Source organism: Lathamus discolor, chromosome 3, assembly GCF_037157495.1.
Source record: "Lathamus discolor isolate bLatDis1 chromosome 3, bLatDis1.hap1, whole genome shotgun sequence".
Taxonomy (NCBI): domain Eukaryota; kingdom Metazoa; phylum Chordata; class Aves; order Psittaciformes; family Psittacidae; genus Lathamus; species Lathamus discolor.
In genome coordinates, this window is record NC_088886.1 from 7,196,603 (window position 1) to 7,223,550 (window position 26,948).

General features: G+C 42.0%; 2 protein-coding genes across 3 annotated transcripts; both read left to right on the forward strand.

The window, feature by feature from the left end:
• The first annotated feature begins 14,761 nt into the window (after positions 1 to 14,761).
• MAGOH (mago homolog, exon junction complex subunit) lies at positions 14,762 to 17,527 on the forward strand. Its single transcript, XM_065673319.1, has 5 exons — positions 14,762 to 14,894; positions 15,047 to 15,105; positions 15,427 to 15,537; positions 16,569 to 16,651; positions 17,242 to 17,527. The coding sequence occupies exons 1-5, from the start codon at positions 14,807 to 14,809 to the stop codon at positions 17,339 to 17,341; spliced, it is 441 nt and encodes a 146-aa protein (XP_065529391.1). The 5' UTR covers positions 14,762 to 14,806; the 3' UTR covers positions 17,342 to 17,527.
• Positions 17,528 to 18,529: 1,002 nt separating this feature from the next.
• CZIB (CXXC motif containing zinc binding protein) lies at positions 18,530 to 25,826 on the forward strand. 2 transcript variants are annotated; one of them, XM_065673316.1, is made up of 8 exons: positions 18,530 to 18,723; positions 18,810 to 18,893; positions 19,561 to 19,617; positions 20,351 to 20,432; positions 20,933 to 20,964; positions 21,399 to 21,476; positions 24,686 to 24,751; positions 25,576 to 25,826. In XM_065673316.1, exons 1-8 carry the CDS (start codon positions 18,718 to 18,720, stop codon positions 25,651 to 25,653), a joined length of 483 nt encoding a protein of 160 aa, XP_065529388.1. In that variant the 5' UTR covers positions 18,530 to 18,717; the 3' UTR covers positions 25,654 to 25,826. The 2 variants fall into 2 exon arrangements, with proteins under 2 accessions (XP_065529388.1, XP_065529389.1); XM_065673317.1 differs by lacking the exon at positions 19,561 to 19,617.
• Positions 25,827 to 26,948: the final 1,122 nt, after the last annotated feature.

The following is a 26,948-nucleotide window of genomic DNA, read 5'->3' on the forward strand; positions in this document are numbered from 1 at the left end:
GCCTAAGAGTCAGGCAGCAGCAGGCTCTGTGATCTCACCATCACAAAACACAGTTGCGAACTGTGCAAACTTGTTCTCAGTTCCACGACTGACAGATAAACACGAGCTTCCCAGCTCAGTATCACTGCACCGAAAATACAAGCACTGCAAGAACAAGCCATCTTAAATAGTACAGCCAGCTCAGTCAGTTCATTCTGAGACCGCTCTCTCAGCCACACGAGATGCTCTGACAGGCTGCCGTTTCTGAGCATTGAGCTTTCTGCAGGAAAGGTCAGACTTCAAATCTTTTGCCTTTTGGTGTTAGGAAGATGCAAGCTCCATACCCATGTGGTGAGACAGGAGCTCACCAAACTACACCTCCCTTTGGTTTCTCCTTTTTGGTGAGGTTTCTTTGGTGACTGAAGAGCTACCCATTAAGAACTACCACTACACACTCCGATACCTCCTTTGCCTTTTGCAGGCTAAGAGACAAAAACACAGGGCTTCGGCTCACAGTCCCAAATGACACCTTTGCCTTAGCTACCACTTCTTGCCCAGAACATAACTCAAATGAACAATGACGTCTTAAGCAATACAACTGCCAAATACAGAATATCTTGAGCTTTTTTCTTCAGTCACATCAGTTTACAGAATCACAGAACCCCAGACTGGTTTGTGTTGGAAGGGACCTTAAAGCTCCTCCAGTTCCAACCCCTGCCACGGGCAGGGACACCTTCCACTGGAGCAGCTTGCTCCAAGCCCCTGTGTCCAACCTGGCCTTGAACACTGCCAGGGATGGGGCAGCCACATACAAAGCTCATATAACTTCAGTACATAAGGCACCAAACCAATTACACTACAGAAGATATGATATTCAAAGTATGATCACTGGCCTACATTCAGACTGTAAGCAATACAAATATACACATATAGGGATGCACCCCAAACCTGATTTACACACAACCAAAGATAAGACACAGGCCCATATGTAGACTAAGACAAATGAGAAGCTACAACTGAAGCACCTGGAGATGATGCTGCATTTGTTTGGAGTACATTACTCTGGACTTTGAGCCACACTCTTCCAGGAATCAGCTACAGTTATGGTTTCCCATAGCAACAAGGTATATGGGTTTAGTTGTTCCAGCACAAATTGCTGATGAGCTGTACCTCCTGCAGTGAGCTCTCCACGTGCTTCCTTGATTGGCAGGAAATTGGAACCAGGCTACAACATGTGCAGCTGAAACACAGCTTCAGTTCAGTCAAAACCTGCTCCTGCCCACAGCAGCAGGTGTTCTACCACACCTCAATTTCAGACTCTGCAGACAAGCCTGGTCAAATCAAGGAAGAACGGACTAACCCCACTAAACCTGCCCCCAGATTCCCCTATCCTCACCGATTTACATCTATGTCTCTGCAGCAGCAGAAGGCAGAAGATTAACCTCCACTTACAGCACTGCCAGTTTATAATAAAAATGTTTATTAATTCTGAAGTGAAACAATGCATTGTTTGAAGTATTATACCAGGACAGTCCCAGGCACCTACACCATACAAGTACTAGTAGGCTGTAACAAATGCACATGTCAGAGTTATGACCTATCTTAATGTTAACCATTATTTTTCCAAGTAACATCACACAGTATGTAAATGCAGCCTATACCCACACTTTGTTAGGAGAGCTCAAAACTTACCACAAGCAACCCCATAAGAACACATTCTCTTGAACTCCTCACCCCAGCCTAGAACAGATAAATCCAGCCTGGGTAGAATCATCATTAAATACTCAATAAGTCACCATTCAAAGCAACAAGCTGACAGTTTCTGGCTTCCCACTGCGCCTTCAAAGCAGAAAGCAAACGGTCTGGTTTCATCTGGGTGGGTGGTAAAACTATCCTGAATTAACTGGAGAGGGAAAAAACATCAACTGGCAAGAAACACAAAACCAGGACTACAGTGGGTGGCACACGGGAAAGCAAAAAACACCCCCACGATAAGTACGCACAAAATAACAGAAGCTGTAATGTCATAAAAAATTTCAGTACGTCTTGTGCACAGGAACTGTGCTCATGAGAACACCGTCATTCAGTTCACTTTCCCCACACACCAACTATGCAGACTGGGTCTGCACTGATTGTGCTTTCACCTGTGACTGCACAGGAAACTACTGCAGGTAATATGAACAGCCACACGCAAATCTCTCGTATCCTACCCGATAAAAGACACTTACTTTGGAGCTGGCACCTGTTAAGAGCTTTCACCTTACAGAGCAGATGTGTTTTTGGCAAAACCCCCACCCAGAACTGAACAGGGCACGGATGGATCAGGGGAGCGAACTGCAGCTTTCTGAAGGGAGCACAAACAGCAAAGCCTCAAACACTGCTCACATCTCAGCCAAAACACAAATCTGTATTAGTATATATGTTTATCCGATGCACAGTTATCTCCCTCTTTCCTGAAGAGCCTATGCACTGTTTATGCTACCTATACAGGCAGGCTACAAAAAGGCTCAATTTTATCCCAAATACTGGAGCAGCACCTTCTAATGTGCAAGTATACAGAAGCCTTTTAATTTCAGCTTAGATTCTAGGTAAAATCCTAATGAAGACAACAATGTATAGTGTTAATAGCTATTACTGCTATGAAGGCTACAGAATACACTGAGCTTTGATTTAATGTCTCCCTTTTAGAGTGCACTCTACCTTCGTAACAAGAAGGCAGCCAAAGAGGAATAACCTCTAGCTGCTCCAGCAGATGAGGAGTTCATAGTCACATATTATTTTGACTAATATTTACTCTTTTGAGAAAAGCCAACACACAGCGCTATCAGAACATTTAGATCATCAGATCCAATGAATATCCAGTAAGACGTCAGATTAGATTCATAAAGTACCAGCTACTGTCTTTTCAAGATAGACTCAGTAATGAGGTCTCCCTAGATCTGTTGAAGAAGATTCTAGGTATCTCTTGCTCTTGTGAGAAGCAGCTCTGACTCCAGTAAGCTTCCCTTTCTGAATCAAGGAGAAATCTTTCTGGTTAACACTGATCTTAAGCAATGCCAGTTTTGTCTACTTACCCCACCTCTTGCAGCAGCAGGCCTCACGTTCCTCCTCTTCTCTACTAAAAGCTTTAGAAAGAAAGGAAATAAAAACTGTCCACATGATAACCAAAACATAATAAAGTTTCCTTCCAGAGAGGATGAGAGAAACTGATGTGGGAAGAGCACAAAATGTGAGTGATCTGAGACCAGAGGCAATTAGGAAGGAGCAAAGGGCAGCTGAGCTGGAACTGTGGCTGGAATGGCCCCAGCTGACACTTATTCAGTAGATTTGATATTCCTCTAACAAAGAATTTTAACCTCCAAGTGCACACACACAGGTGCTGCTGCAGAAGAATCTCAAGCAACTCTAAGAAGAAAATACACAGGACAACCTTTTCTATGTGAGTTCATGTCAGCCTTTGGCACCTGGTCATTAGTACGAGTCCTTGGGATAAAGTAAAACTATTTGGCAGTTTGAAAACTGTGCTCACATATAATTATTGTGCTGTGTTCACTATGCTCAACAAGGCGGCATGGTAATTTCTGATAAAAAGACAGGCACCTCCTCAAGCCACTGCTACTATGACAACACAGGAAGAACAAAGATGATGGCTTTCTTTTCTACCACTACCCTAAAATTAAGCCTTTCCCCACTGACATTCATTTGGCTAACACCTCTGATTTGATGAGCATGTTGAAGTAAGTCTTTTTTAGCTCCTCTTTAATCATCTCAAAGGCCGCTGGAGAAAAACGGAAGTCAAACAGTCAGTGATGAGCTGGCTGTAAAGAAAACACTATTTCCTCAGTGGAAGAGTCACGTTATAAATTTCATATCAGACCTCAGTATTTTTAATCATTTTCATTTAGTTTTCCTTCTTACTCCATGCAAAAACCATTGCCTGAGTCAAACACCAATTGCTTTGTATTTAGCCACCTTTACTCCACACTCATTCTTTTTACAATTCATGTCATAAAATCTCCACCCTAAACCATAAGTCTTCACCTCACTAACCTTACAGCTCTTGAGGCCAAAAATGCAGATGGTTCTTTATTATATGCTAAACCATTACCCCTCTGTAGTCTTTAAAGCCATGTAAAACTATGAACTAATAAGTTGCAATGTCAACCTCAGCACTTCAGGCTTCTGACTAATGTAGAAAGTAATGTTCAACAAATGATTTGTTAAGCTCTATTAAGGCCAATGTGCTGCTAGTACTTACTGTTACCTTACGATTTAATCCTTTCACTCCAATGCCCACACCATGCTCTCCAGCCACCAGTCTGTACTTCAGTTTTGCAGTATCAGCTCCATATGCTGGTCTGGCAGATTCAGAGAGAGGATGCTTACGAAGTGTCTAGAAGCATCACACTACATGAATAAGGATGTTCTTGTGAGAATTAACATAAAGAAATAAGCTTTCAAGACACTAGCTCTGAGAACAAGAAGTTGTTCAGGCTGAGGCCTTGAAACACCTAGATAGGTATTACTTTTTTCAGGCAGAGGATACACAAGGCTGTCTTCCATTTTTTTTCTGGCATAAGACAGAGAAAATTAGTATGCCAGAGCTAAGAAAAAAGAGGTATCAGCATATGATTACACCTGCAGCATTCTTGAGAGTATACAGAAGGGTAACACCTACCTTGGATACAGAATTACTTTTCAAGGACTACATTAACTCTCAGTAAAATGTGTTTGCTGTATATTAAGACTGCTAAAAAAAACCTGTGTCAGAGGCAGCTGCAGAGTAGACATTTGAAAGATTCATAGCTTTATCTGCAATGGAAGTGGCCATGATAAAGTTAAAATACATATAAATGCATTCTATCACTTTAAGGAATCTTTCATGATGGTTAAAAACTGTGAAATGCCCCAGAGTATTAAAATCAAACATTTCTATCAAAAATTCAAAAGCTATACTGTTAAGGCCTAGTGAAATATAGGCTTTTAAAGACAGTTCAAATAAATTGTTCCCTCTTTCATGAAGCTCTTTAGTGATCTTACAATGCAACTACTGTCCAATTTTTTACAACAGACAGTCTTGATCAAAGGTTAGCGGGCATGCTACATGAAGTGAGATGTAAGATACTCATTACAGTTACAAGAAGAAGGCTGTGTAATATACAAACACTTTACTACTGCTCTGTATCAGTTTAATCTGTGGCTACACACTAGAGAGCTCTCAGTTTGTTGGATGTGCTGCCGACGGCTGATGGCCCATTCCTGCAGAGGTTTTGATAGCTTTCTGTTCTAGCAGACTTTTCTGACTCCATAAGGGTTGTAAGTGAGCCAGCTGCACTAACACCTGGAGAATGTATATCCTTCCTTCTACCATCTTACAAGATAACTACCAAGATACAGAGAAATATAGCTTAGAGAATGGAAGTCTATTTAATCTACACTGGACATTTTAATTGTTATTACTTTATCAAAGACTTAATTTTCTGTCTTGGTCCTCAAGACAGATTACAGAGAGATATTCTTACCTCTCTGCAGACCTCTGAAGGAACTGGGTGGAAATGGGGGAGAAAGCAAAAGAGAAAAGATTAAAGTGAGAAAAGAGAGGAAGAGGACAGCAGAAACACTGTCAGCTTCAATTCCACTATGCAAATACTTCTCCTCTAGACTGTTCAGTGTTTTCAACAACTTGCTTTGTACTTTGAACTATATTTAAAACTAAAGAGGACTAGGAATTATGGTCACTCTGCATTAAGAACAGAAAAAACACCCTTCTGGTGAAAAAACCCAAAGATTTAATCGTTACTCAGTTTGTAAATTGCTCAAGACTGGCATCATGTTATTTATTTGTGTCCGTTATCTTTATAGATGCCAGTATTACCCTCTGTGTCAAAAGCAATAAAAAAGCCTCTAAAACAGTAACAAATCCACTTGCAGTATATAAATGCTCAATCAAAAAGCTTCTCAATAAGAACTAAAGTGTTATTCTACAAAATATCATTATACTAGTAATGGTAATACAGGTCTGTTTTGGTTTGTGTCTCTGTGATTCCAGGTAGTATTTTCTGAGTATAGAGGGAAAATGTGAAGGTCTGAGGAGACAGAAGGGTCACAACATTTTGGGTTGGGGTTTCTGAATTTTTGGGTTTGGTTTTGTTTAACTACTACCAGTCTTACCAAGCCCCAAACTGGTTCCTTCCTCCCAGATGCTTTCACACCGCAGAGGCCTGGTTCAATCTCTACTAGAAATCAGAAGCAGGGTATTAAGAAATTAAAAATACAAGGAAATAGAGTTGTTAGAAAGGTTTTCAGTTCTTAGAGCAGCTTCATGTTGAGAAGTTAGAGGTCAATGAAACAATAAGAATGCCAGTACTCGGTCACTGTTTTGTACTGACACTTCATTTTGAGGCACCTAATGTAATTCACTTCCCTAAGGAAAGATACTAGAATGGGAATCTGTCCAAGCTCTTGCACAGTGAACAAAACACCCCCCCACAAATCTGTGTGAATCTAAATGGCTTATAAGGCTGGCACAGCCAAGACATCCAAGTTTCTAAAACCCAAATAAATCAAAGACATAATCATATGCAAGCACATCTGCTATACTGGACTGCAGGACAACGTACCCAGTTGGAGTTGGGTTGACTTGGGACAGGTGAAGTTAGGTGGAAAAAAAGAACAGAAAAAATGCAGGAAAGAAATTAACTTCAGCTTCAGCAACAGTAATGCAGTTTTAATGGACCATGGAATATCAGATACCCACTAAGATGATGACCTTTTCTCCAGTACTGAAATAACAAAGCCATAGAACACAAATGGTGATAAACCAACTTCAAATTTACAAAATCAATTTATGTGAGAATAAAAGAACAAAAGACATGACCTTTTCTTTACTATTAAATAAACCAAATCCATTCTACTGAAGTCTTTCTTTTGAACATAAGTTATTGCCCGACCTTTCCTATTCCACTGCAGGATGCAAAGTGACTGGGCAAGCATTTAAGCTCTTCTGTTCTTCCTAAATCAGAGGCACGTGCCACCATAGGAAGGAAAATGTGCACACCTTTCCTAACCTCAACATAGGCTGGTACTGGAATGGGACTGGGTATTTGGATTAGGGGCCCAGAAGCCAAAAGCAATGAAGACTGGGATATGACTGGACATCCAAACGAGCCCAGTATCCGCTCAGGGTCCTACAGCAAGCAAGTATCAGTTCATGGTACGTGCAATGAAGATCACTAAAAGTGAGTTATGGTTATGGGATATTGTATCTATTATGTCAACAATATTGTACCTAATACTGTGATCCTCCCCCTTTACTCTGCTCTTGTGAGACCCCACCTGCAACACTGCATTCAGCTCTTGGGGCCTCCCAACACAAGACAGACATGGACCTGTTCGAGCATGTTCAGAGGAGGCCATGGAGATCCTGCGAGGGCTGGAGCAGCTCTGCTCTGGAGCCAGGCTGAGAGAGCTGGGCTGGGTCAGCCTGGAGAAGAGAAGGCTCCTTAAGGGGAAACCTTAGAGCAGCTCCAGTGCCTGAAGGGGCCACAAGAAACCTGGAGAGGGGCTTTTTAACAGGGCATATAGTGACAGGACAAAGGGGAACGGCTTTAAACTGAGAGGTGAGACTGAGATTAGATGTAAGGAAGAAGTTCTTCCCTGTGGGGGTGCTGAGGCACTGGCACAGGGTGCCCAGAGAAGCTGTGGCTGCCCCATCCCTGGCAGTGTTCAAGGCCAGGTTGGACACAAGGGCTTGGAGCAAGCTGCTCCAGTGGAAGGGGTCCCTACCCATGGCAGGGGGCTGGAACTGGATGAGCGTTAAGATCCCTTCCAACCCAAACCACTCTGGGATTCTGTGAAATCACCCTTTCTGTGGTTTTACCACAAGATGTGGTTTTGATCCTATATTGGATTCTCTACACAAACTGTTTAATAAACAGCATGGAATCAAAATGTAATGTAAATTAACAATAATTACATAATTAATGCAATGATAGTCTAAACATCATTTTACCTGTAATTTTTCTCTTGTGGAGGCAGTGCCCAAATAAGGCTCAACAGATGGATGTTACTGACTGGGATAACTGCAAAATAGGTTTATTCACTGAAAATAGAAATGTGTTATTATTTTCAATCCTTTTAATCCCAAGATCCATCTGTGGGCAAGATACTTTATTTGATGTAGAAAAAAACATATGCATATGCACTTGCATATGTGGAAATATATAAATATACATTAATTCATTAAGCTGCCATCCACCACTGTTAAACCACTGCCAATAAGGTACTGCTTATGCGCCATCTCCCTGGTTTCACTAGATAGACTTACAGTAATCCTGACTGACTGGAATCAAGAATGATTTTCTGAGAGAAAGAAAACACTTTATTATGAGATCTACACCCAGAGAAATAACCCCATCGCTTCTGGAAGAGGATTAGTTTGTTACAGTCAGTGTCATCATTTTCATCTCAGATTGGGTTTCCATCCTCCAATTTTCTTTTGTATCACTGAAAAATTGCCAGTGACATGAAAGAGAAGCAATCTGATGGCTCCTATGGGCAGGAGAGCAGTTATGCACAACAAAATGGACTCCTGGAATAGATGACCAAGAACTCATTGAGCTTAGGGAAAGCAGACAGGGGAACGGCAGGACTGAGAATTGTATCTTCTAGCTATGAAATAATAGTGCTCAAAACCCAGAATCTGAAATTACTGATCTGAAAACCCAGAATCTGAAATTACTCCATGTCCCCATGCAGTATGGAAGGGACAGTCTTTTGCCAAAAAAACATAGAGAATAAATACTGGTATACTTACAGATGAAGAATAACGAGCTTTAGAGCACAATAATGCACAAGAGGGCCTGTGATACTGATAGTTTCAGGGCCTACCTATTGCTTTTAAGAGCTTTAAGACCCCTGAACAAAAGTCACAGGATACTGTGAAAGGGTACAGCTACCGATAAAGCAGTTATTTTCTGAGTAAAAAAAAGAGGAAAGAGGTTGCCATGGCAACCGTGAATGAATTCAGCACATCACCTGCACATAGAGCCCTTGCAGGGCTCTCTTCAAAGTTGAGGGTTTGCCTACTTCTTGCTAGGGGTTCCTAAGGATTATACAAAGGTTTTACAAACAAGGTACATTAACTACATAAAGGGAAAGCAATATATTTTTTTGACATAAGCTTTTGAATGTCTGTAGAGACTGGAAAATACAGGGGGACAAATAAGGCCTGGAAGACTTCTGTGAGAAGACAGGACATGCCAGAGGTCTCTACCTCTTTGCTAATGAAGCCTTATGTTTGGATTTCCTGACCTACTACACTGGTTTCCTTCTCTATAGAATAAGGGGAAAGCAAAGGACTAAATATCGGAACCCAAATACATTGGAAAAACATGAGTTATTTAAGAGGAGATGACAAACATGAGAAAAAACTACATGAAAAAAACAATTTAAAGTATGCAGAAACATAGGTTAAAAAGTTAGATAGAAAATTCAATTCAGGTTCCTGTCAAAGCTTAACACAGAACATGAGGTCCACTCAGAGCAGCACAAGCATGTCTCTAAAGGTAAAATTCAAGTTTCTGTTATGCATGCACTGCTCCGGGTCTCTCACCTCTGTAGAGTCTGTGAAATTCTGGTGTGTCAAAAGGGCCTGCCTCATGATCAAAACTTGGATTTGGTAAACCATTTCAACTGAAAGAAAAATAGCACAATGGTTATTGAAGACAAAACCAGGCCGCATGGAAGCAAGTAAGAGTAGCCCAGGTCTGAAGTATCATCTTAAGCAGCTCAACACAACTAAGATGTCCTTTCAAGTGACATGGACCAGAACCTGGACGTTCCAGTTAAAGAGGTAAAACACTGACCACTTCTTTGATTATTTCCACAAACATACAAAATTATTGTGGACATAACCCACCCCTACAGAAAGGTCATTGGCTAAAGGTTAGATAAATACCTTTGCCCCCTACCACTTGAGCTCCCTTCAACCAGTTTGGCATATTTGTTTAATTAAAAACAGCTTCCACAGAAATACATTCATAGATTACAGCACTTGGTGAACTTCTAAATGAAGAGCTTGAAACATACAGTGGTATAAGACACCTCCTTCTTATTTAATAGCATCATTTGGGGGGAACTAATTAGAGGACAACTCACAAAGGCTGGCTTAAGTCAAGATGTGCCAGATTCTTTCTGCATCTCAGAAAAAAACACTGGAGACAAGCTTCCCCATGTCAGCCCCTAGAAATCTCTGTTATTTGAAGTGAGAATTAACACACATCTATTTTTAAAGAAGAGCAAATTGAAGCCACAGCTCTACCATGGGGGAAAAAAAAAAAAAGTAATACTTATTTTTCTTAAATTATTTGTGGAAATAAACCACAACAAGGTGGATTCACCTCTATCACCCCATGTTACTCTGTAAGCAGTTCTAACACACCAGGCTACACACCAACTTCTAGCATTGCCAAACTAACCAGGTTAGAGCCAAACAGACTCATATGTGGGCTGACTTTTCAAATGAGAAAGTAAATTACATTATAAACTTGCATTTGCCACAAAAAAAAAAAAAAATCTAGAAAAAGCAGCAAATTAAAACCAATCCAAGTCAAAAGCTTCACTAAAATCCACAAAAAGATTCACATGAGAGAGCTGATCTTGTGTGAGTGCAGGAGATGAACATGGCAACTATGACAGTCCCTTCCAGTCCTGTTTGCTATTAATTTCCATTAATCTTTCTCCATTTCAGACTCTCACTCACACATCTGAGTCTATGCTGAGCTTAAGACTCTCTTCTTCTAATACAGATGTCAATCCACCACATTTTTATTTACTTAGTCATCTCCAGCCAGTATTGTCTTGTAAGCAAGGATGTGCCTTGGCAAAGAATGTCTTTCAGTCAAGAGCTGGCAACAGCAGGGAAAACCTCACCTCTGAGAGTAATAAAGTTATTTCACCTGGCACCAAAACAGCAGATGTTACTTCCTCCAGAGCTGTATGTTTTTAACCAAGTAGCTAAAACTTATCCGTATCGCAAAATCAAGGTACAAGCCGGAATGTCTTTTCTAAATAGCATATGGTCTGAACATAGAAACCCACTGTCAATTTGTCTCTAACAGCCACAACAGACTGCTGACTCAGCTATATGTGCCTACTAATTACTTTTCACACAATGCAGAGACATAGGAATTAACAGTCTGCAAAACTAGAATTGCTCTTCCCAGCAATTAAAGAAGTCACACAGGTGTAACAGTGATCTACATGCAAAGTCAAGATCCGCAGCATGGAATGCATTAAATGCTATCAAATACATTTTAAAGAAACATTTTATGAATTTATTAACTTCCAAATATTATATTGTCTTAATTTAGTCTGCAAAAGTCGTTTATTTGATAAGGGAATCAATAAGAATTAAAGCCTCTGTAGATACAAGGAAAAGCAATTGCATAAAGTTCTGCATATTTAGAACACAGTTACAGACATAGAAAGTATCAGAAAAGAACCTGACTTACTTGAGATCTATGAAAACAATTTTGTCACCCAATTCTCCAAGGTGTTCAATGTTTCTTGTGAAGCAACCAGCAGAAATACAACTATTGCAACACCAGAAGCAGCTGTTCGGAAAAATACAAACAATTCCTAAATCTTGCAACCTTAGAACTAAGTTAAATTAGGAATTCAAAGTAGGTTGATTTATTAAGAGCTTTCTGCCAGCTTTTACTAACAAACAACAAATAGGGATATTCAGAGCATGGTTATCTGATTTCTACCATTTTGCCAAGTCCCTGCTCCCCACACGTCATAAGGCAAAATAATGTGAATTTTGCTCTTCTTAGAACAACAAGAAGTAAAAAACCTTATAGAGCAGTATCAGTATCCAGTTTTGATATGCATATTGTTATGTTATAGCCCTATCACATCTGAAATAATAATGCTAAAAATGTGTATTTATACAGCTATTCAGAGACAGAGCAATTATCGCATGTATATGCTTTTAAGCAGACAGAAAATACAACCCACACTTTTCTGTCTTTCACAAATACAGCCTCAAGCCAATGCATTCAAGCGTGGCATGCCGTTTGAATATACATGTGTCAAGATAACCCAAACAGCACTGTGGAAGCAATACACTACCCATTGTAATGCTATCAAACATGACATTTCTTTTAAGAAGACAAAAAAACCTAATGCACACAAAGTAAAAAAAAATTTTTATCTCACCCATAATGTTCATTCACCATAAAACATGTTAGAATTAGTATATAGAACTCCAAAACAGTTGACACCTCCTAGATGTAGGCTTTCAGGGTAACTCTATTCCACTTTGCTCTTCCTTCCAACACAGTAATTGAAACAACAATGCACTAAGCACTGATATTCCTGAAAAGGCTTCTAAAACAATTTAGATAACAGAGTCATTCTCTCACAAAAAAAAAAAAAAAACACCAAAAACTCTGAACCTGAAGTCAAACCAGACAGTACTTAAGAGGAACGTGCAAAGCTTAGACTCGGTATTACCTTTAGATTGAACAACCAAGTTCATATAATAAACAGGGTAATAGTTCTCCTAAAAATCTTTCATTCTGACATAAACATTATGTTTTCTAGGCTCGTGTTTTAATTTCTTTGCACTACCTGTAAATGTTAAGAAAGCAATTGGTTAGCTATTTCTCTATCAGTAGGACCTTCCTACTGAAAAGCCAACATAGAGGTATTTTATAGAATAGAAATTCATAAAGAATGTGGAATGCAACTGTGTAGATTCAAGCAACACAAATGCAGCGAGTACTGCCTTATTATTAGTTTTAAATGCTCTACTCCATCATTTAGCTGAGATGGACATACTTAGTTTTCAATCTTTATTCATAAATAGATTTCTCCAGGCTACTAATCATTGTCCCTCAATATCCTCGAATTCCCTTGGGAAGAGAATGTAAGAAAAGCTGTCTAACATAGGCAGCAGAGAAGGAGCTTGACCTACTACCACATGGTAAATAGCACCAGCAGTCCATTATCTGTTCAAGGGTGAGCTTTAAATATTTCACCTCCCTCTACCTATCCTTTTATTTTCTTCTCTCACTCTTGGTGATTCTGTAATAAATTGTTCTCTGTGTGTGCCCAGTGAATAGTGTCTTTAGGTCCAAACAAATAGTAATTTCAAGTTAAACAAGACAAAAATGAATTTTTTCTTCCATTATTTTAACTCAATGAAGTCCTAAAATACATCCAAAGTAGCTATTTAACCCTGATTTATAAGTGCCTAGATTTAAACATTCCTATTTTTCCAGAAAATTACTGTTTTGCCTCTCACTGCAATGATTCATATTAAATGAACCACCAAGCTCAACACGTTTTCACTGTACTAGTGAAAGCTTAGAGCTCCTACATAGCCAGAAGAGGAAACTAGATCGCAAAACATACAGTGCTCCCGAAAAACAAACTGCAGCCAAATCTGACCTATCAATAGGGGATTAAGTCAGTTTACGTACGCATTATGTCCTGACATGGACACCTAGGGCTTCCCTCCATGCAGAATTAACTGAGATAGGAAGGCTTATTTCATTATTTACACAATGCCATACCAAAAACGACATTATTGCCATGGACAGATTAGAACTGGAAGCAGTTCAGCTATTTCCACTGTAACAGTAAATATTGCCAGACTTAACCTTGCTGTAACTCTAAAGCACGCAGTGAGCTTCATCAGCACTGTACTAACTGCCTACACCTGGGATGTGACACAGCACCACCTGAATGAAATCAAATTCATTAGTGTTAAACCCATCTTCAGTACTACCACAGCACGAAGTGTCCTCCCCCATTCTCTGAGTAAAGTGCCCCTTCTAGCAATCAGCACAAGAGATACGCTATTCCAAATGTTTCGGTAGGGAGCATTTACAACAGGGCATGTCTCCAGCTATTTCCTTTCTCTCAGCAGCTCCCCAAAGAGCAAAAGGGCAGATATTACCACCAGCTCATTTTCTCTCACCCTTCTGGCCCTTGCTGATGAGGGTGACTCAACAAACCAGTACCAGTGAGAAGAAAGCACAGGGGTGCACTGGCTGCATGGGCACAAAACCAAACCAAGGAACAGCTTGGGTGGGTTACTGCCGTCATCTGAGGGAGGCACAAAGCTGCTTTGCATTCTAATGTGGTAACATTAAATGTTAACATCTGGACTCATAGTAAAGGGTAAGCTGCGCCTCATTTTTGTTCATTACTACCACATCTAAATATTACAGGAACGCTTTTATTAGCAACAGGTGAATAATTTTAATTTTCCACCTAAAAGGAATCACATACTTCAGGGCAAAGCATTACAGCATGCCCTTCACTGACCGAACGGCGTGGTCCTGACAGACACACCAACACCTGAGCGGCCTTTGGCCGTGTTCTATTTCAGCGATGGTACCCAAGCCACCGCCACCACACGGCAAAGGTGATAACCAAGCACCACGCTCGCTTTTTCCTGTCAAACACTGCAAACACTAACCGCAACAAAACAGCTTTGCATCAGGTACCCCACCGAGCCACCTGGCCGGGGCTTTGCCCTGGGGAAGGCAGTCAGTGTGTGTGTAGGGGGGTGTGATGGCGACCCTCACCTACACTGCTCGCTGTTGATGGGGGCCCGGTGGAGGCCCAGCCCGCCGGCAGGGAAAGCGAACCGGCCACGGTTGTTGTTACCGGCGCCCGCCAGGGGGCGACTACAACCCCGCCGCTACTCCGACTCGCGGTGGTTGGCGCTGTAGGCACGTTCCAGCGCCCCGCCCACCGTGACGTAGTTGCCGCGCGCCCGCGCGGTGCATGCCGGTGCGGTGGCGGGACCATGGCGAGCGATTTCTACCTGCGGTACTACGTGGGGCACAAGGGCAAGTTCGGCCACGAGTTCCTTGAGTTTGAGTTCCGGCCCGACGGTGAGCGGCGGCAGGCACCGGGAGGGAGGGAGGGAGGGAGGGGGGCGGTGCGGCCAGTCTTCCCGCTGCCGGGAGGACGCTGGGCCGGGCCCGGCCGGTGCCCGCCTGGCGCTGCCGTGGCGGGGCATTAATGTCCGCACTGTCTTCGGCAGGGAAGCTGCGCTACGCCAACAACAGCAACTACAAGAACGATGTCATGATCCGAAAGGAGGTGAGGAGAGGCCGCCGCCGGGGAGGAGACGTGGGGAATGGGAGAGGGGGTGCGCGTCTCGGGCGGGCCTAGAGTGTTTTGTGGGCAGTCGGCAACGCAAGGCACGTGTGTGGTGCTGTCATAGCATCCCAGACTGGTTTGGGTTGAAGGGACCCTAAAGCTCACCCAGTTCCAACCCCCTGCCGCAGCCAGGGACACCTTCCACTAGAGCAGCTTGCTCCAAGCCCTGTCCAGCCTGGCCTTGAACACTGCCAGGTTTGCATGAGTGGAGCAGCCAGGACAGCGCCTGGGTTGGTTTTCCATGTTGGGATGTTGTTTCAGGCTTACGTGCATAAGAGCGTCATGGAGGAGCTGAAGAGAATAATCGATGACAGTGAGATCACAAAAGAAGATGATGCTCTGTGGCCTCCTCCTGACAGAGTTGGTCGACAGGTCAGTGTGTGGTGTTGTAGCAATTGCTGCTTTAATTTTTATATGTTGGCTCATTGGAAATATAATGGAACTTCTTCCTCAAGTCAGTATTATTTCTAGCCAAGAGGGAAACAAAAGCTATTTTAAAATCCAAGCCGTGCCTAAACAGCGGTTTTAATAGGATTTATTTTTATTTATTTATACTATTTATTTTATTATCTTTCATTTTATTTATTTATCAGAGTCACAGATCTGGTGCATTCCAGACCTAGAATCACAGAATAGTTAGGGTTGGAAAGGACCTCAAGATCATCTAGTTCCAACCCCCCTGCCATGGGCAGGGACACCTCACACTAAACCATCCCACACAAGGCTTCATCCAACCTGGCCTTGAACACCGCCAGGGATGGAGCACTCACAACCTCCCTGGGCAACCCATTCCAGTGCCTCACCACCCTTACAGTAAAGAACTTCCTCCTTATATCCAATCTAAACTTCCCCTGTTTAAGTTTTAACCCATTGCCCCTTGTCCTGTCACTACAGTCCATGATGAAGAGTCCCTCCCCAGCATCCCTATAGGCCCCCTTCAGATAGTGGAAGGCTGCTGTGAGGTCTCCACGCAGCCTTCTCTTCTCCAGGCTGAACAGCCCCAACTTTCTCAGCCTGTCTTCATACGGGAGGTGCTCCAGTCCCCTGATCATCCTTGTGGCCTCCTCTGGACTTGTTCCAGCAGTTCCATGTCCTTTTTATGTTGAGGACACCAGAACTGCACAGAATGCTCCAGGTGAGGTCTCACAAGAGCAGAGTAGAGGGGCAGGATCACCTCCTTCGACCTGCTGGTCACGCTCCTTTTGATGCAGCCCAGGATACGGTTGGCTTTCTGGGCTGCGAGCGCACACTGCCGGCTCATGTTTTACTTCCTTTGTAATAAAAATTGAAAAGCCATCATCTCGGTATACTTACGTATTTCTGTAACTAATACCATAAAGCAGTAGTTCTATAATCTTTATATATAATCATTCCTATAATCTGTATATTCTTACAATTTTTAGGAGCTTGAAATAGTGATCGGTGATGAGCACATCTCTTTTACTACGTCAAAAATCGGTTCGCTCATTGATGTAAATCAATCCAAGTATGTACCCTGCTTTTTTATGTTGCTGTTCTTGTCCTGTAAGAGTTCATAATAGAACTTGCTGATTTACTAGGTACTTGTGTTTTGTATTGGTCAAAGTACAGATCAGTTCCTGGGATCACAAGTGCTCTGTGTCCCAGCGTAATGTACCAAATGCTTTTAGGTGGTGGCACTGCATGCTCTGTTCTCGCTCACAGAGCAGCTAACCTCACTGGAGGAACCCCTGTTAGATGCATTCAGAGTCTGAACTGTTGTTGGCCTGTCCATACCAAGGTGTCTGAGAGACCCAAGATGTCTGTATTTCACCTAAGCTGAAAAGATTGGTTATCATGGGTTTTAAATCCAAAGTGATGTTGCTGCTTACTTTCATGATAAAAAGGCTCATTTTGTTAAGACTTGCAAACTTGGAGCACACAATATTTATCAATCAATGTAGAATGCAACAAATTGTTAATATCTCAAATGACCTCTGAAAAATCTCCCTGTAAGTTTTGGGTTTTGTTTTTTTTAATAGATCAGTTCTATAAACTGCTCTCTTAAAACATCCATCTAACTTTTATTTTCTTTGTCCCTTCTGTTGTGCACTGCAGGGATCCAGAAGGCTTGCGAGTGTTCTACTACCTGGTCCAGGACCTGAAGTGTCTAGTCTTCAGTCTTATTGGACTGCACTTCAAGATTAAGCCAATTTAAATCAATCAAGCTGAAGTTTGTATCGCAGTGTCTGTATGGGGGGTGGGAGGGAGGGAGGGATGCTGTTTCAGTTCCTCATATTTTTGGCTGAAGTTTTTATGTCTGTTAGATTTTTTTTCTTCTTTTTTTTTTTATGAGCTGTCAGTGTTTTAATAAAATGGTGAGGTCTGTATTTTTAATTTATAAGTTCTGGTGAGAAACTGACTTCATAACATTTCTTTTGTCATGGTACATTCAGGATACGTTAATTCACTCATCAGACAAAGCTGTATTTTGCTTCTTTATCTATGCAGCAGTAGGAAAATGGAATTAAGCCTGGCTCTGTGAAATGAAACTTCTGCCAGCTGTCAAGATAAACTTTTATTACTATCCCAAGGAGGATATTCTGATAGCCAGCTCAAACATGGAAAACAGCTGAAGCCCTGACTGTGCAGAACTGGCTATAGCAAAGATGTGTCAATTTTGTAACAGCCTGCCACTATGATTAGGTTGCCTGGAGAAGTTAGGTGTCCCAAAGAAGCTGTGGCTGCCCCATCCCTGGCAGCATTCAAGGCTAGGCTGGATGGGGCTTGGAGCAGCCTGTTCTAGTGGAAGGTGTCCTTGGAACCAGATGAGCTTTAAGGTTTCTTCCAACCAACCCATTCTATGATTACCCATCTACCTTCAGAGAAACAGACAACAGGCACCCCCAGGCATCATCCAGGATCTTCACTTATAAGTTGCAACTATAAAAATAGACATTAAAAGCAATGAAGAATGTGTTCAGTGAAGTTCTATACTAACGGATCATAAAATAGTTTGGGTTGGAAGGGACCTTCAGAGCTCATTTAGTCCAGCCCTTCTGCAATGAGCAGGGAACATGGAATAGTTAGGGTTGGGTTGCTTAGGAACACATCCATCCAGACCTATCGTGCTCGATTAAGAGGCTTGGAGGACCAAGCTTTAAAGAGGTGATGTTTGTAAAGCACTGTAGGAGATCCCGGAGTGCTCCCCACAGCAGCTCTGCCGATCCGCGCCTTGCTTTCCCCAGCAGCAGCCACGGCCAGCCCCGTTTCCCCACCGACACCGCCCCGCCTTCCCCCCCAGGCCAGCCGTACCGCCCGCCCGCCGCCGCTGCGGGGACGCCATCTTGACTGAGGGCAGCTTCGGCTTCCCGTCGGCTTCAGCCCGGCAGAGAGCACTGTGAGCCGGCCGCCAGCTTGGCTGAGGGCACAAGCGCCACGGGGTGGAGGGGGGTAAAAAACCCCAAACAGCTCAAAACACGCAGGAGCAGCTCTGAAACCCGCGGGAGCGGGACGGGTTTGAGGGGAGGCCGTCAGGGCAGTCCCGACAGTGCGGCGGTCCCGGGAGCCCGGTGCCGGGCTCGCTGCGAGGCCATGGGGGTAGGTAGGAGCCGCGGCCGGGCCGAGCCAAGCCGGGCCAGGCGGAGCTGGGCTGACGGGGTCTGTCCCTGCCTCTTGCCTTGCAGAGGATCGGGCTGCAGCTGCGCGCCACGCTGGAGAACATCACCCGGCTGCGGGCCGAGGGGGAGGACTTCCGATGGTACCTCAAGGTGCGGGGGCGGCGGTCCCGGGCCTGCGGGAGCGGGGAGACACCATCCGCTGTGTGAGGAGTGCGGGGGGTGACCAGCGGGCCATGGGGTGGAGGCCTCTGGTGAGGGATCACAGCACCCAGCTTAAAGAGTGATGTGGTTGTTGCCCCACAGCGCAAGCAGGCTGCTGCAGGAGCAACGATTGTGATGGACTAGGTATATAGATAGCATAGAGTGGTTTGTGTTGGAAGAGACCTTAAAGCTCAGCTAGTTCCACCCCCTTGCCATGGGCGGGGACACCTACTAGACCAAGTTGCCCATTTAGTACATGAGTGACATTATCCATTACTCTTGAGTACTGAAAAGTCTGAAGTTTAAATGTTGTTCAGTGCCTTCATTAGGTAATCCATTGGCAGGTGAATGGCAAGATGTGCTACTCCCATCTTTCATTGTGTGGCCGTCCTTTGTAATGTGCTTTCCACCAAAGGGTAGACCCTCTGCAATGGGCATACCTGCCAGGTTGAGTCAGCTCATGGGCCTGTCCTGATAGCCAGACACTGATCCCTGCCTCTGACTCCTCTCAGCTGGGAAAAAGCAGGGATCGTGAATCTGGAGGGCTCACATCATCTCCTTCAGCCTTTTAATCCCTGATTTTTGAGAGCTTTAAATTGTCTGATTCATTTTTCAGCTGAAATGTGGGAACTGTGGTGAAGTTTCTGAGAAATGGCAGTATCTGCGATTGATGGTACGTTCCCCTGTTGTAACCTGCATCAGAACAAAAATGAGAAACACAACCTCGCTCTTGCACACAAGGATATCTGCATCAGGCATGTCGTGACTTGCACTTTGGATGAAATACAGTGGTTTAATAGCTGTACACATTGAGGAAATGCTGTCATGTTCCGTATTAAAAACAGTATTTGGGGACTGTTAATTGAAATATGCCATTGGGATGGCAGCTGTTGGTGACAAAAGTATTTACTGCTTTGAAAAATCCACCTTTCTGTAAAAATACCACAAGCTTTGGATTGGTACCAGAATAGGGTTGTACCTGTAGCATATTTCTGATGTGGATAGAAACTTTTGGGGAAACTTGAGGTAATTCAAGGCAAGTTAAGCATGCTAAATGAGCATCTGGAGATTGAAAAGGCAGGATAAATTTTGTCAGTGGTAAAAGAAGGAATATTCTTGGGAATAATCATCCCTTTTGGTTGCATACTACTGAATGGTAAGAATGTATTTCGAGGAATTAACGGAACATGCCTTTATTGGACAAGACATTATTCACTATTTTAAGTCTAGAACAGAGCTATTTGATCATCACAGCTTTCTGAGTTACAGACGTCTAGTCTATAAAGCCTTCTCACTGCAATACTTTTAAAAAGTTAAAGACCACTGTTGTAAAAGCTGCTTTACCTTTGCAGAGGATTCTGCCAGAGTGCAGTTGAAAATGATGTCTCTGTTGTCATGGTTTTTAGGACAGTGCTCCCCTGAAAGGAGGCAGAGGAAGTGCCACTATGGTGCAGAAATGCAAGCTGTGCTCCAGGGAGAACTCCATCGGTATGTGCTTAGGGATTCAAGAGGCATCATCCATTTTATACTTTTTCTCCTAGGTTTATTTTTTAGTCCACATGTTTTGCTTGATGCTGTTAGTAAAGAGCACTCACCAGGGATTTTTTTCTGTGTACACTGGTGCTTGAGTTCACGACAGGAACATACTTGCCATTGTGCACATGAAGGAGACAGCACGGCCTCCTGGTGCGTTCAGGTTTCTGCATGAACAAAACTCATATCCCTAATGTCATTTTATAAAAGCATGCTTTTTTTTTTTTTTTTCATTAAATCATTACAAATGGTGTAATGTCAGCTTCTCAGGAGAAGTGAGAAAAACTGAATTGCACCTTTTGAGGGCCAACTGCAGGAACCGCTTGGTTACCCTGTTTCTTCTACTGCGTCTGCTGAAATTTGTTTGCGAGAAGCAGCTGGTGCTTGGTTTGTGCTGAATAAAGCTGAAGACATAATGCCACTCACTTTTACACTTCTGATTTTTTTTTTTTTAGATATTTTAAGTCAGACAATCAAGCCGTACAATGTAAGTTTGTTTTCTCTTTTACGTAACAAGATAAATAAGCATTAATAATATTTTGAGGTTTTCTTTGTCATCACATTCCTCTTTCAGGAACACAAAAAGCTGGTGTTTTCTCCTGACAGAAAATTGTCTCATGTAGACTCCTGCACACAAGCTCAAGTGTAGAATAATTTGATATATATCATAAGCAAAACATAAAATTCTATCACTCAAATTAGAGGTGATCATATGGTGTCCCTGTTATTTCCCTTCTGAAGGCTTCCTTGTAGCAGACTAAGAAATTTTAGTTAATTGCCACTTACTAAATGAGCCCTAGGGGTTTGCTGTCACTTGGGACATCACAGTTGATAATACTGCCTTTAAAGCAGTTCATTTCTAGACTAATGCTTGTCACTGTCTATTAGATGCAAACTAACAGTATTTTGACTCAATTACAGGCTGAAGACAGTGAGAAATTCAAAACGATAGTGGAGTTTGAATGCCGAGGTCTGGAACCAGTTGATTTTCAACCACAGGTGAGTTCTTATTCCTACAGGTTCTAGAGTATTAAAATACACACTATTTGAAATTGTACTGCTCTTTCTGGAATGTCCTACATTATCCCCAGTTTCCCATCCCCTCCACAGTTCTTTCTTTGTCATCATTTGTCTTCAGAACCCAACCCACAAGGAGCTAACACTAACAACTCTATTACTCTTTGTGCCAATAAACTGTAAAATTAAACACACTTTGGAGGCGTGTTCAAATTGCCTTACGGGTGACTCAGCGCTGCTCAGATGAATTCATTTGCAAGGTCTTAATTACTCAGGTTATTGCGAAAGAGAGTCTTTCAAAAAGTGGAATTGCTAGAGTGCACAATTAGAATGCCACATTCAGGACAGTGCCACTTTGCTTCTTGGTATGGTACACAGAGTAAATGAATTCAGGTTGTGAACAGTGTTCAATATATGGCTTCCAAAAAAATCCAGATTTCCTTTGAGATCACCAAAGCCATAGGAAATCAATATTAGCATTTTTCCATTTGAAACTTGATCAAAGACTGAGGATCTGTGGCAGTTAAGACTCTTGCAAAGCACACCTCAAGCTTGGAGCTGAAGGACTTCTTCAGAGCCAAGCCAGTCTTCAGTGATCCATTTGCTTATGCATGGTCATGCTGGATGCAAGTTAATGCCACACTATATTTAACCTATTATTCCAGTCGGATTAGGTGTAAATAGACTGACAAATATAAACCTGTCTTACCCTTCCCTCAGACTGTGACACTGTGCTAAGAAATAGACCAAAAAAGCTGATCCTACAACGAATTCAGTATAAATAAATCACCACTGCAGTGTGCTGCAGGAAGTCTTTATCTGTCTGTATGTCTGCCTATTTGTTTCTCTATCTGTACAAATGAAGTCCATCTTTTTGAGGAACAGAATGGTTTATTCCTGTGGAAAGCTTTGCAGGCAGACTTCGAAACTTGCACTTCCAAGAAAAATCTATGGGAAGATCACAAAAGGTAGGAGATGCTTACAGCTTGCATCCTAGCTGTGAGTTTTCTCTGCTGAACAAAGACTTCACAGATGTAACAAAGCTTTTAATATTCTCAAAGTTTGGCCTGTGCACTCTGTTGGAGAGTACACTTGGATCCCTGAGTGCATGTTTCAGCGAATTTTCTGATGCCTGATGAGTAAATATACCAGACTTCCGCAGTTCCAAACAATTCTGTAAGCTGCTTTATAATTGACATGATCCAAGTTAGCCTGGCATCATCTCCACAGTCTGGATCTGGCTTTTGATCAGCACCAAACATAGCATATGGCCAGAAAATACAGCATTACTTTTTTTTGTTTGTTTTTTTTGATAGACATAATAGCACCATACCCTGAAGTCAATTTAAGAGTGGTTCAGTGCTTGCCTAATTTAAATTATAGTTGTTTTCTCAAAAAACATCATTTGAGTCTGAAAAAGTATCCTTTGATTCTCTGCTATAAAACCTCTTTTCCTACCTACTAGCAGCAACAAATTCAAACCAGGTACTTGTGTGTTCTAGTAATGGGCAAGGGCAGTTTTCCCCCTCCAGTTACTTCTCATTCTTGTTTAATGTGCTTAGGTAGATAGATACATCTACTGCATATCTGATATATAATGTTTTGTTTTACTTAAGGATAGTTCACCTCCTTCTTGTCTTTGTCCCTCAAGTGAATATTTCAACTAAAAATGGAGGGTTCTTTATAAGGTTTCTCTTAAACCTTCTAAAGCTTCTTTGCTTCGTGACACAACCAATCTTCGTTGGTAACAGAACTGTGACAATTCAATGTGTGGTAAAGTCAACAGGCATTTTTGCTTCTTTGGTGTGTTTATGCTTTAGCTGTTGGTTCTTTGCCAGACAAGTCATTGCATGTCCCAGCTCCCATCTGCAGAGATTAAACGAGTCTCTGCTCTGACGCCAGAGCTGTAAAGAATGCAAGTCCCACTGAGTGTCTGGTACAGAAGCCTGTAATTCCAGTCACATGGCTTCTCATTCCTTGGAGGGCTGGTGCATATCTCCAGGTGGCAAAGGAAGGGCTTCTTTTATTTTGCTATTGTTTGTTCTATACTGCAGGTCTGCATTTTTCTCCCGTGATCTTCCTCTCACCCCTAGCAGTTCCCTTGAGAAGGGCTTCTGACAGTTACAGAAAGGGCATATCCGCACTGTGCCTTGCAGGTAGCTCTCCCGTTAGTCTGCTGCACTCCATGGTTTATTTAACTACCAAGTGCTTAACCTTCCATTCAAATCCCCAAATATTTTAAAATCATGTGGCTTGCTTCACACATTTTTGCACAGTTAAATGTCTCACGGGCACTAATGGGGATTTCTTTATCAGAAATGCAAGTGTAGATCCCTTGCAGAAAACCAGGAAGAAGCTGCCTTTACTTTCTAGCCACTGCTGAATAAAACCCTTCAGTTAGCCATGTAAGAAGCCTTCCTGGATGCTACACAGGTGGCTGAGATTTGTAAATTTACTTTTAAAACTAATAAGACTTCATTTACAGCTTGATAACTGAACCCTAAAATGAGAGAGCTGTTCCTATAGAAGGTAAACCAGAACACCTCATTCTTGTTTATACCCCACTGATAGGCTGTTTCCTTCTAATGCTAGCCTTTCCTTCAACCCTTTAAAAACAGGAACAGTAACAACAGTGAAGAACTGTTCCCTTGGAAATGATTGTTTGGGTGTATTTATCTGTTAATTCATTCAGCTGACCCTCCTCTTCTTGTCACTTTTGTACCTAAGTCTAATAGAAGCTGCTCCTTCTCTAGTGTGTCTTGGATTCTAACAGTATTTAAGGCAAAACTATTAACTCTCTTCCACATTTTCTTTCTGTTTCCTTGCAGTGTAAGTTTCTTACGAAGCTATTCTGTACATAATGTGTATGGATTCTGAACACAAATTAAAGCTATAAGTACTTGGATGCTGCTATATAAACTTAGAAACTCAGATTTAACATTATTTGGAATACCTGGAAATACCTTTTTTTAGGAGGAAAACTTGTTTCTCAACTGTGGTTACTTAGATTGAATTTTCTCAATTCACAAGCAGGGTCACAACCTTAGCCAGGAAAGAGTTTGACCATTTTTTCTACCTAATTCAAAAGAAATACAAGAAAAGTTTGTGCTGAGTTACTTTCTTTAAACAGTGCTCGTATGTATTATTTTCTTGGTACAACTTGTTCTTAACTTACTGTCAATGCGTTGCAGGCAGGGTTTGCTGCTGAAGGTGCAGAATCTGGCACACCTTTCAATGACATAAACTTGCTAGAAAAGGTATGTTGTCTTTGTTTCATTAGTAAATCTAATTACCCAGCTTTCTTTCCCTAAGTCATTAGTCATACCCTGCACATGCAAGAGACTAGTTTTGCTCTTTCATGTAGGCATAGAAAGGTCATATCTGGGCAGAAAAACTAAATCAACTATGAACCAGCATTACTAAAGGTGTCATTTTAGAAGTACTCATATGATAGCAGAGCAGATGACAGGTAGAAATGCAACTTTAAAGTCACTTGGGAATTCCAGAGAGCAAATACCTGGAATTGGAAACACCTAAATGGCTGGGATTATTCAGTGTGGTGAACTGATTTTTGTAGGAAGATGCCTGAACTTCTTCCTGTGCACAGAGATATTAAAAAAGTAATATAAAGACACTGTCCTCCAAAGCTCAGGATAATGACTCCAGCATTGCAAATCTTCCTTGGCTGTGAGCAGGAATCTCAAGGTCAAATCTGTTCCCTGGTATCCTACTTGGCAGGGATCTGCTTGTCTGCTTACCCGCCTGACTGGGGTATTGTAAATGATAGATAATCCTTTCATCTGCCATGGTTGCTGTCATGTCCACTAAGGGCTGTGGACTACATATGAAAAAGAAAAAAGTCATTGTTAAAACCACTGAGACTGAAGCTCATTTAATTTCAGGTCAGTGCTCCAGGTTCTCTCAGCTTTCAGAACTTAGTTTAGTGACTGCACAGTGCTTTTGACAAATCTAAGACCCAAGTTTTGAGTAAGGTTTAGTTTCAGTTTGATTTCCACTCTGTTTTAGACACAACTGCATTCTATCCTCTGTGACTAATACTATGAAATCTTGTTTCTTGTAGGATTGGAATGACTATGATGAAAAGACAAAGGAATCTGTTGGGATCTATGAAGTTACCCATAAATTTGTAAAATGCTGAAGCCTCTACCCCGGTAAATCCTGACCTGCTTATTGATGCAGCAGCTCTAACCATTTGAGATGCAGTTTCCTTGCAGTTACTTTTCACATGGCTGTACTTCAGGAATGGAAACCTAAGTTGTACATCCTGTCCCCAGCATGCCCTAATAAAATATTTTCCACAGAGCACATTAAGATGGCCTCAGTACAAACTGAAAATAGTATATATGCTTGACTGAACTAGCCATTTTGCTGATGGGGAATATATATGGTTTTGGGGAATATATATGGTTGTGGTGTACTGGAACTTAGCTACTGTATCAACGGTAACTACTTAGACAAATTAGTTTTTGAAGTACCCATATATGAGTCTCTAATATAAGCAAATAAGGCCTTTTAATCCCCAACTCCCATCATAAAGAAATAGGTGAGTATTAATAAAGGGACTGTGTTAACTGTTGAAGGGAAAAGATAGATAACATCTTTAGTAGCTTTCTGCCAGTTCAAGAAAAGACACTGAGGTAAATTTACTTAGAACTGCTATTGGCATTTACACATAGCAGTCTTCTGAAAATCAAGCTATCTGAGTATGTTATAAAGTAAACCTCACTAATTTCTAGTTGAAGACAGACTTTCGACTTCCTGGCATACACTCTCACAATCTTGCCAGCTGCTCTCATGTTTAAACAACAAACAAACACAACAACAACAATAAAAAGCCAAAATCACCTTTAGTGAATTTAATGCAAAGACTTTTGTTGTGATTATTGTTTCCTGATACATTATTTTCTTCATCCTCCCAAATGATCTCCTTCCTTTCTTTGTTTAAATGAACAGCACATTAAAGGCTACAAAAATCCCTGAGTAGGAAAAGTTTATGGGCCTTCAGGTTTCTAATATTTAAAGCATGCCTCTCCCCTGCCTAGCACTTGCAGTTCATACTTCCAAGATACAGTATTGCTTACACTGATTGTGATAAAGAAGAAACACTGGGAGACACTGGGAGAACCTGGAAGCTGAGGTATGTGAAGAAAGTAAAGGCAAATGGGTTTCTGAGTGAACCTGATCTGTCACATCAACCAGCATGCTCAGACTTTTATGTTCTGCCAATACACTTGGTTCTCTAGGACACAGTGGGCTGTGCTGAAAGACATGAGCTGTGTTAGTTTTACACAGTGCTGCAGAAACAAGTGCTACTGTGCTGTTCAGCTCCAGAGAAAGAGTCATCTTCCCAGAAGAGTCAAGAGGGTTTAAAAGGCAGAGGAGTTCAAGTTATACCATAATGAATTTTGCGCACAAAGGGGTATAATTTGTGTA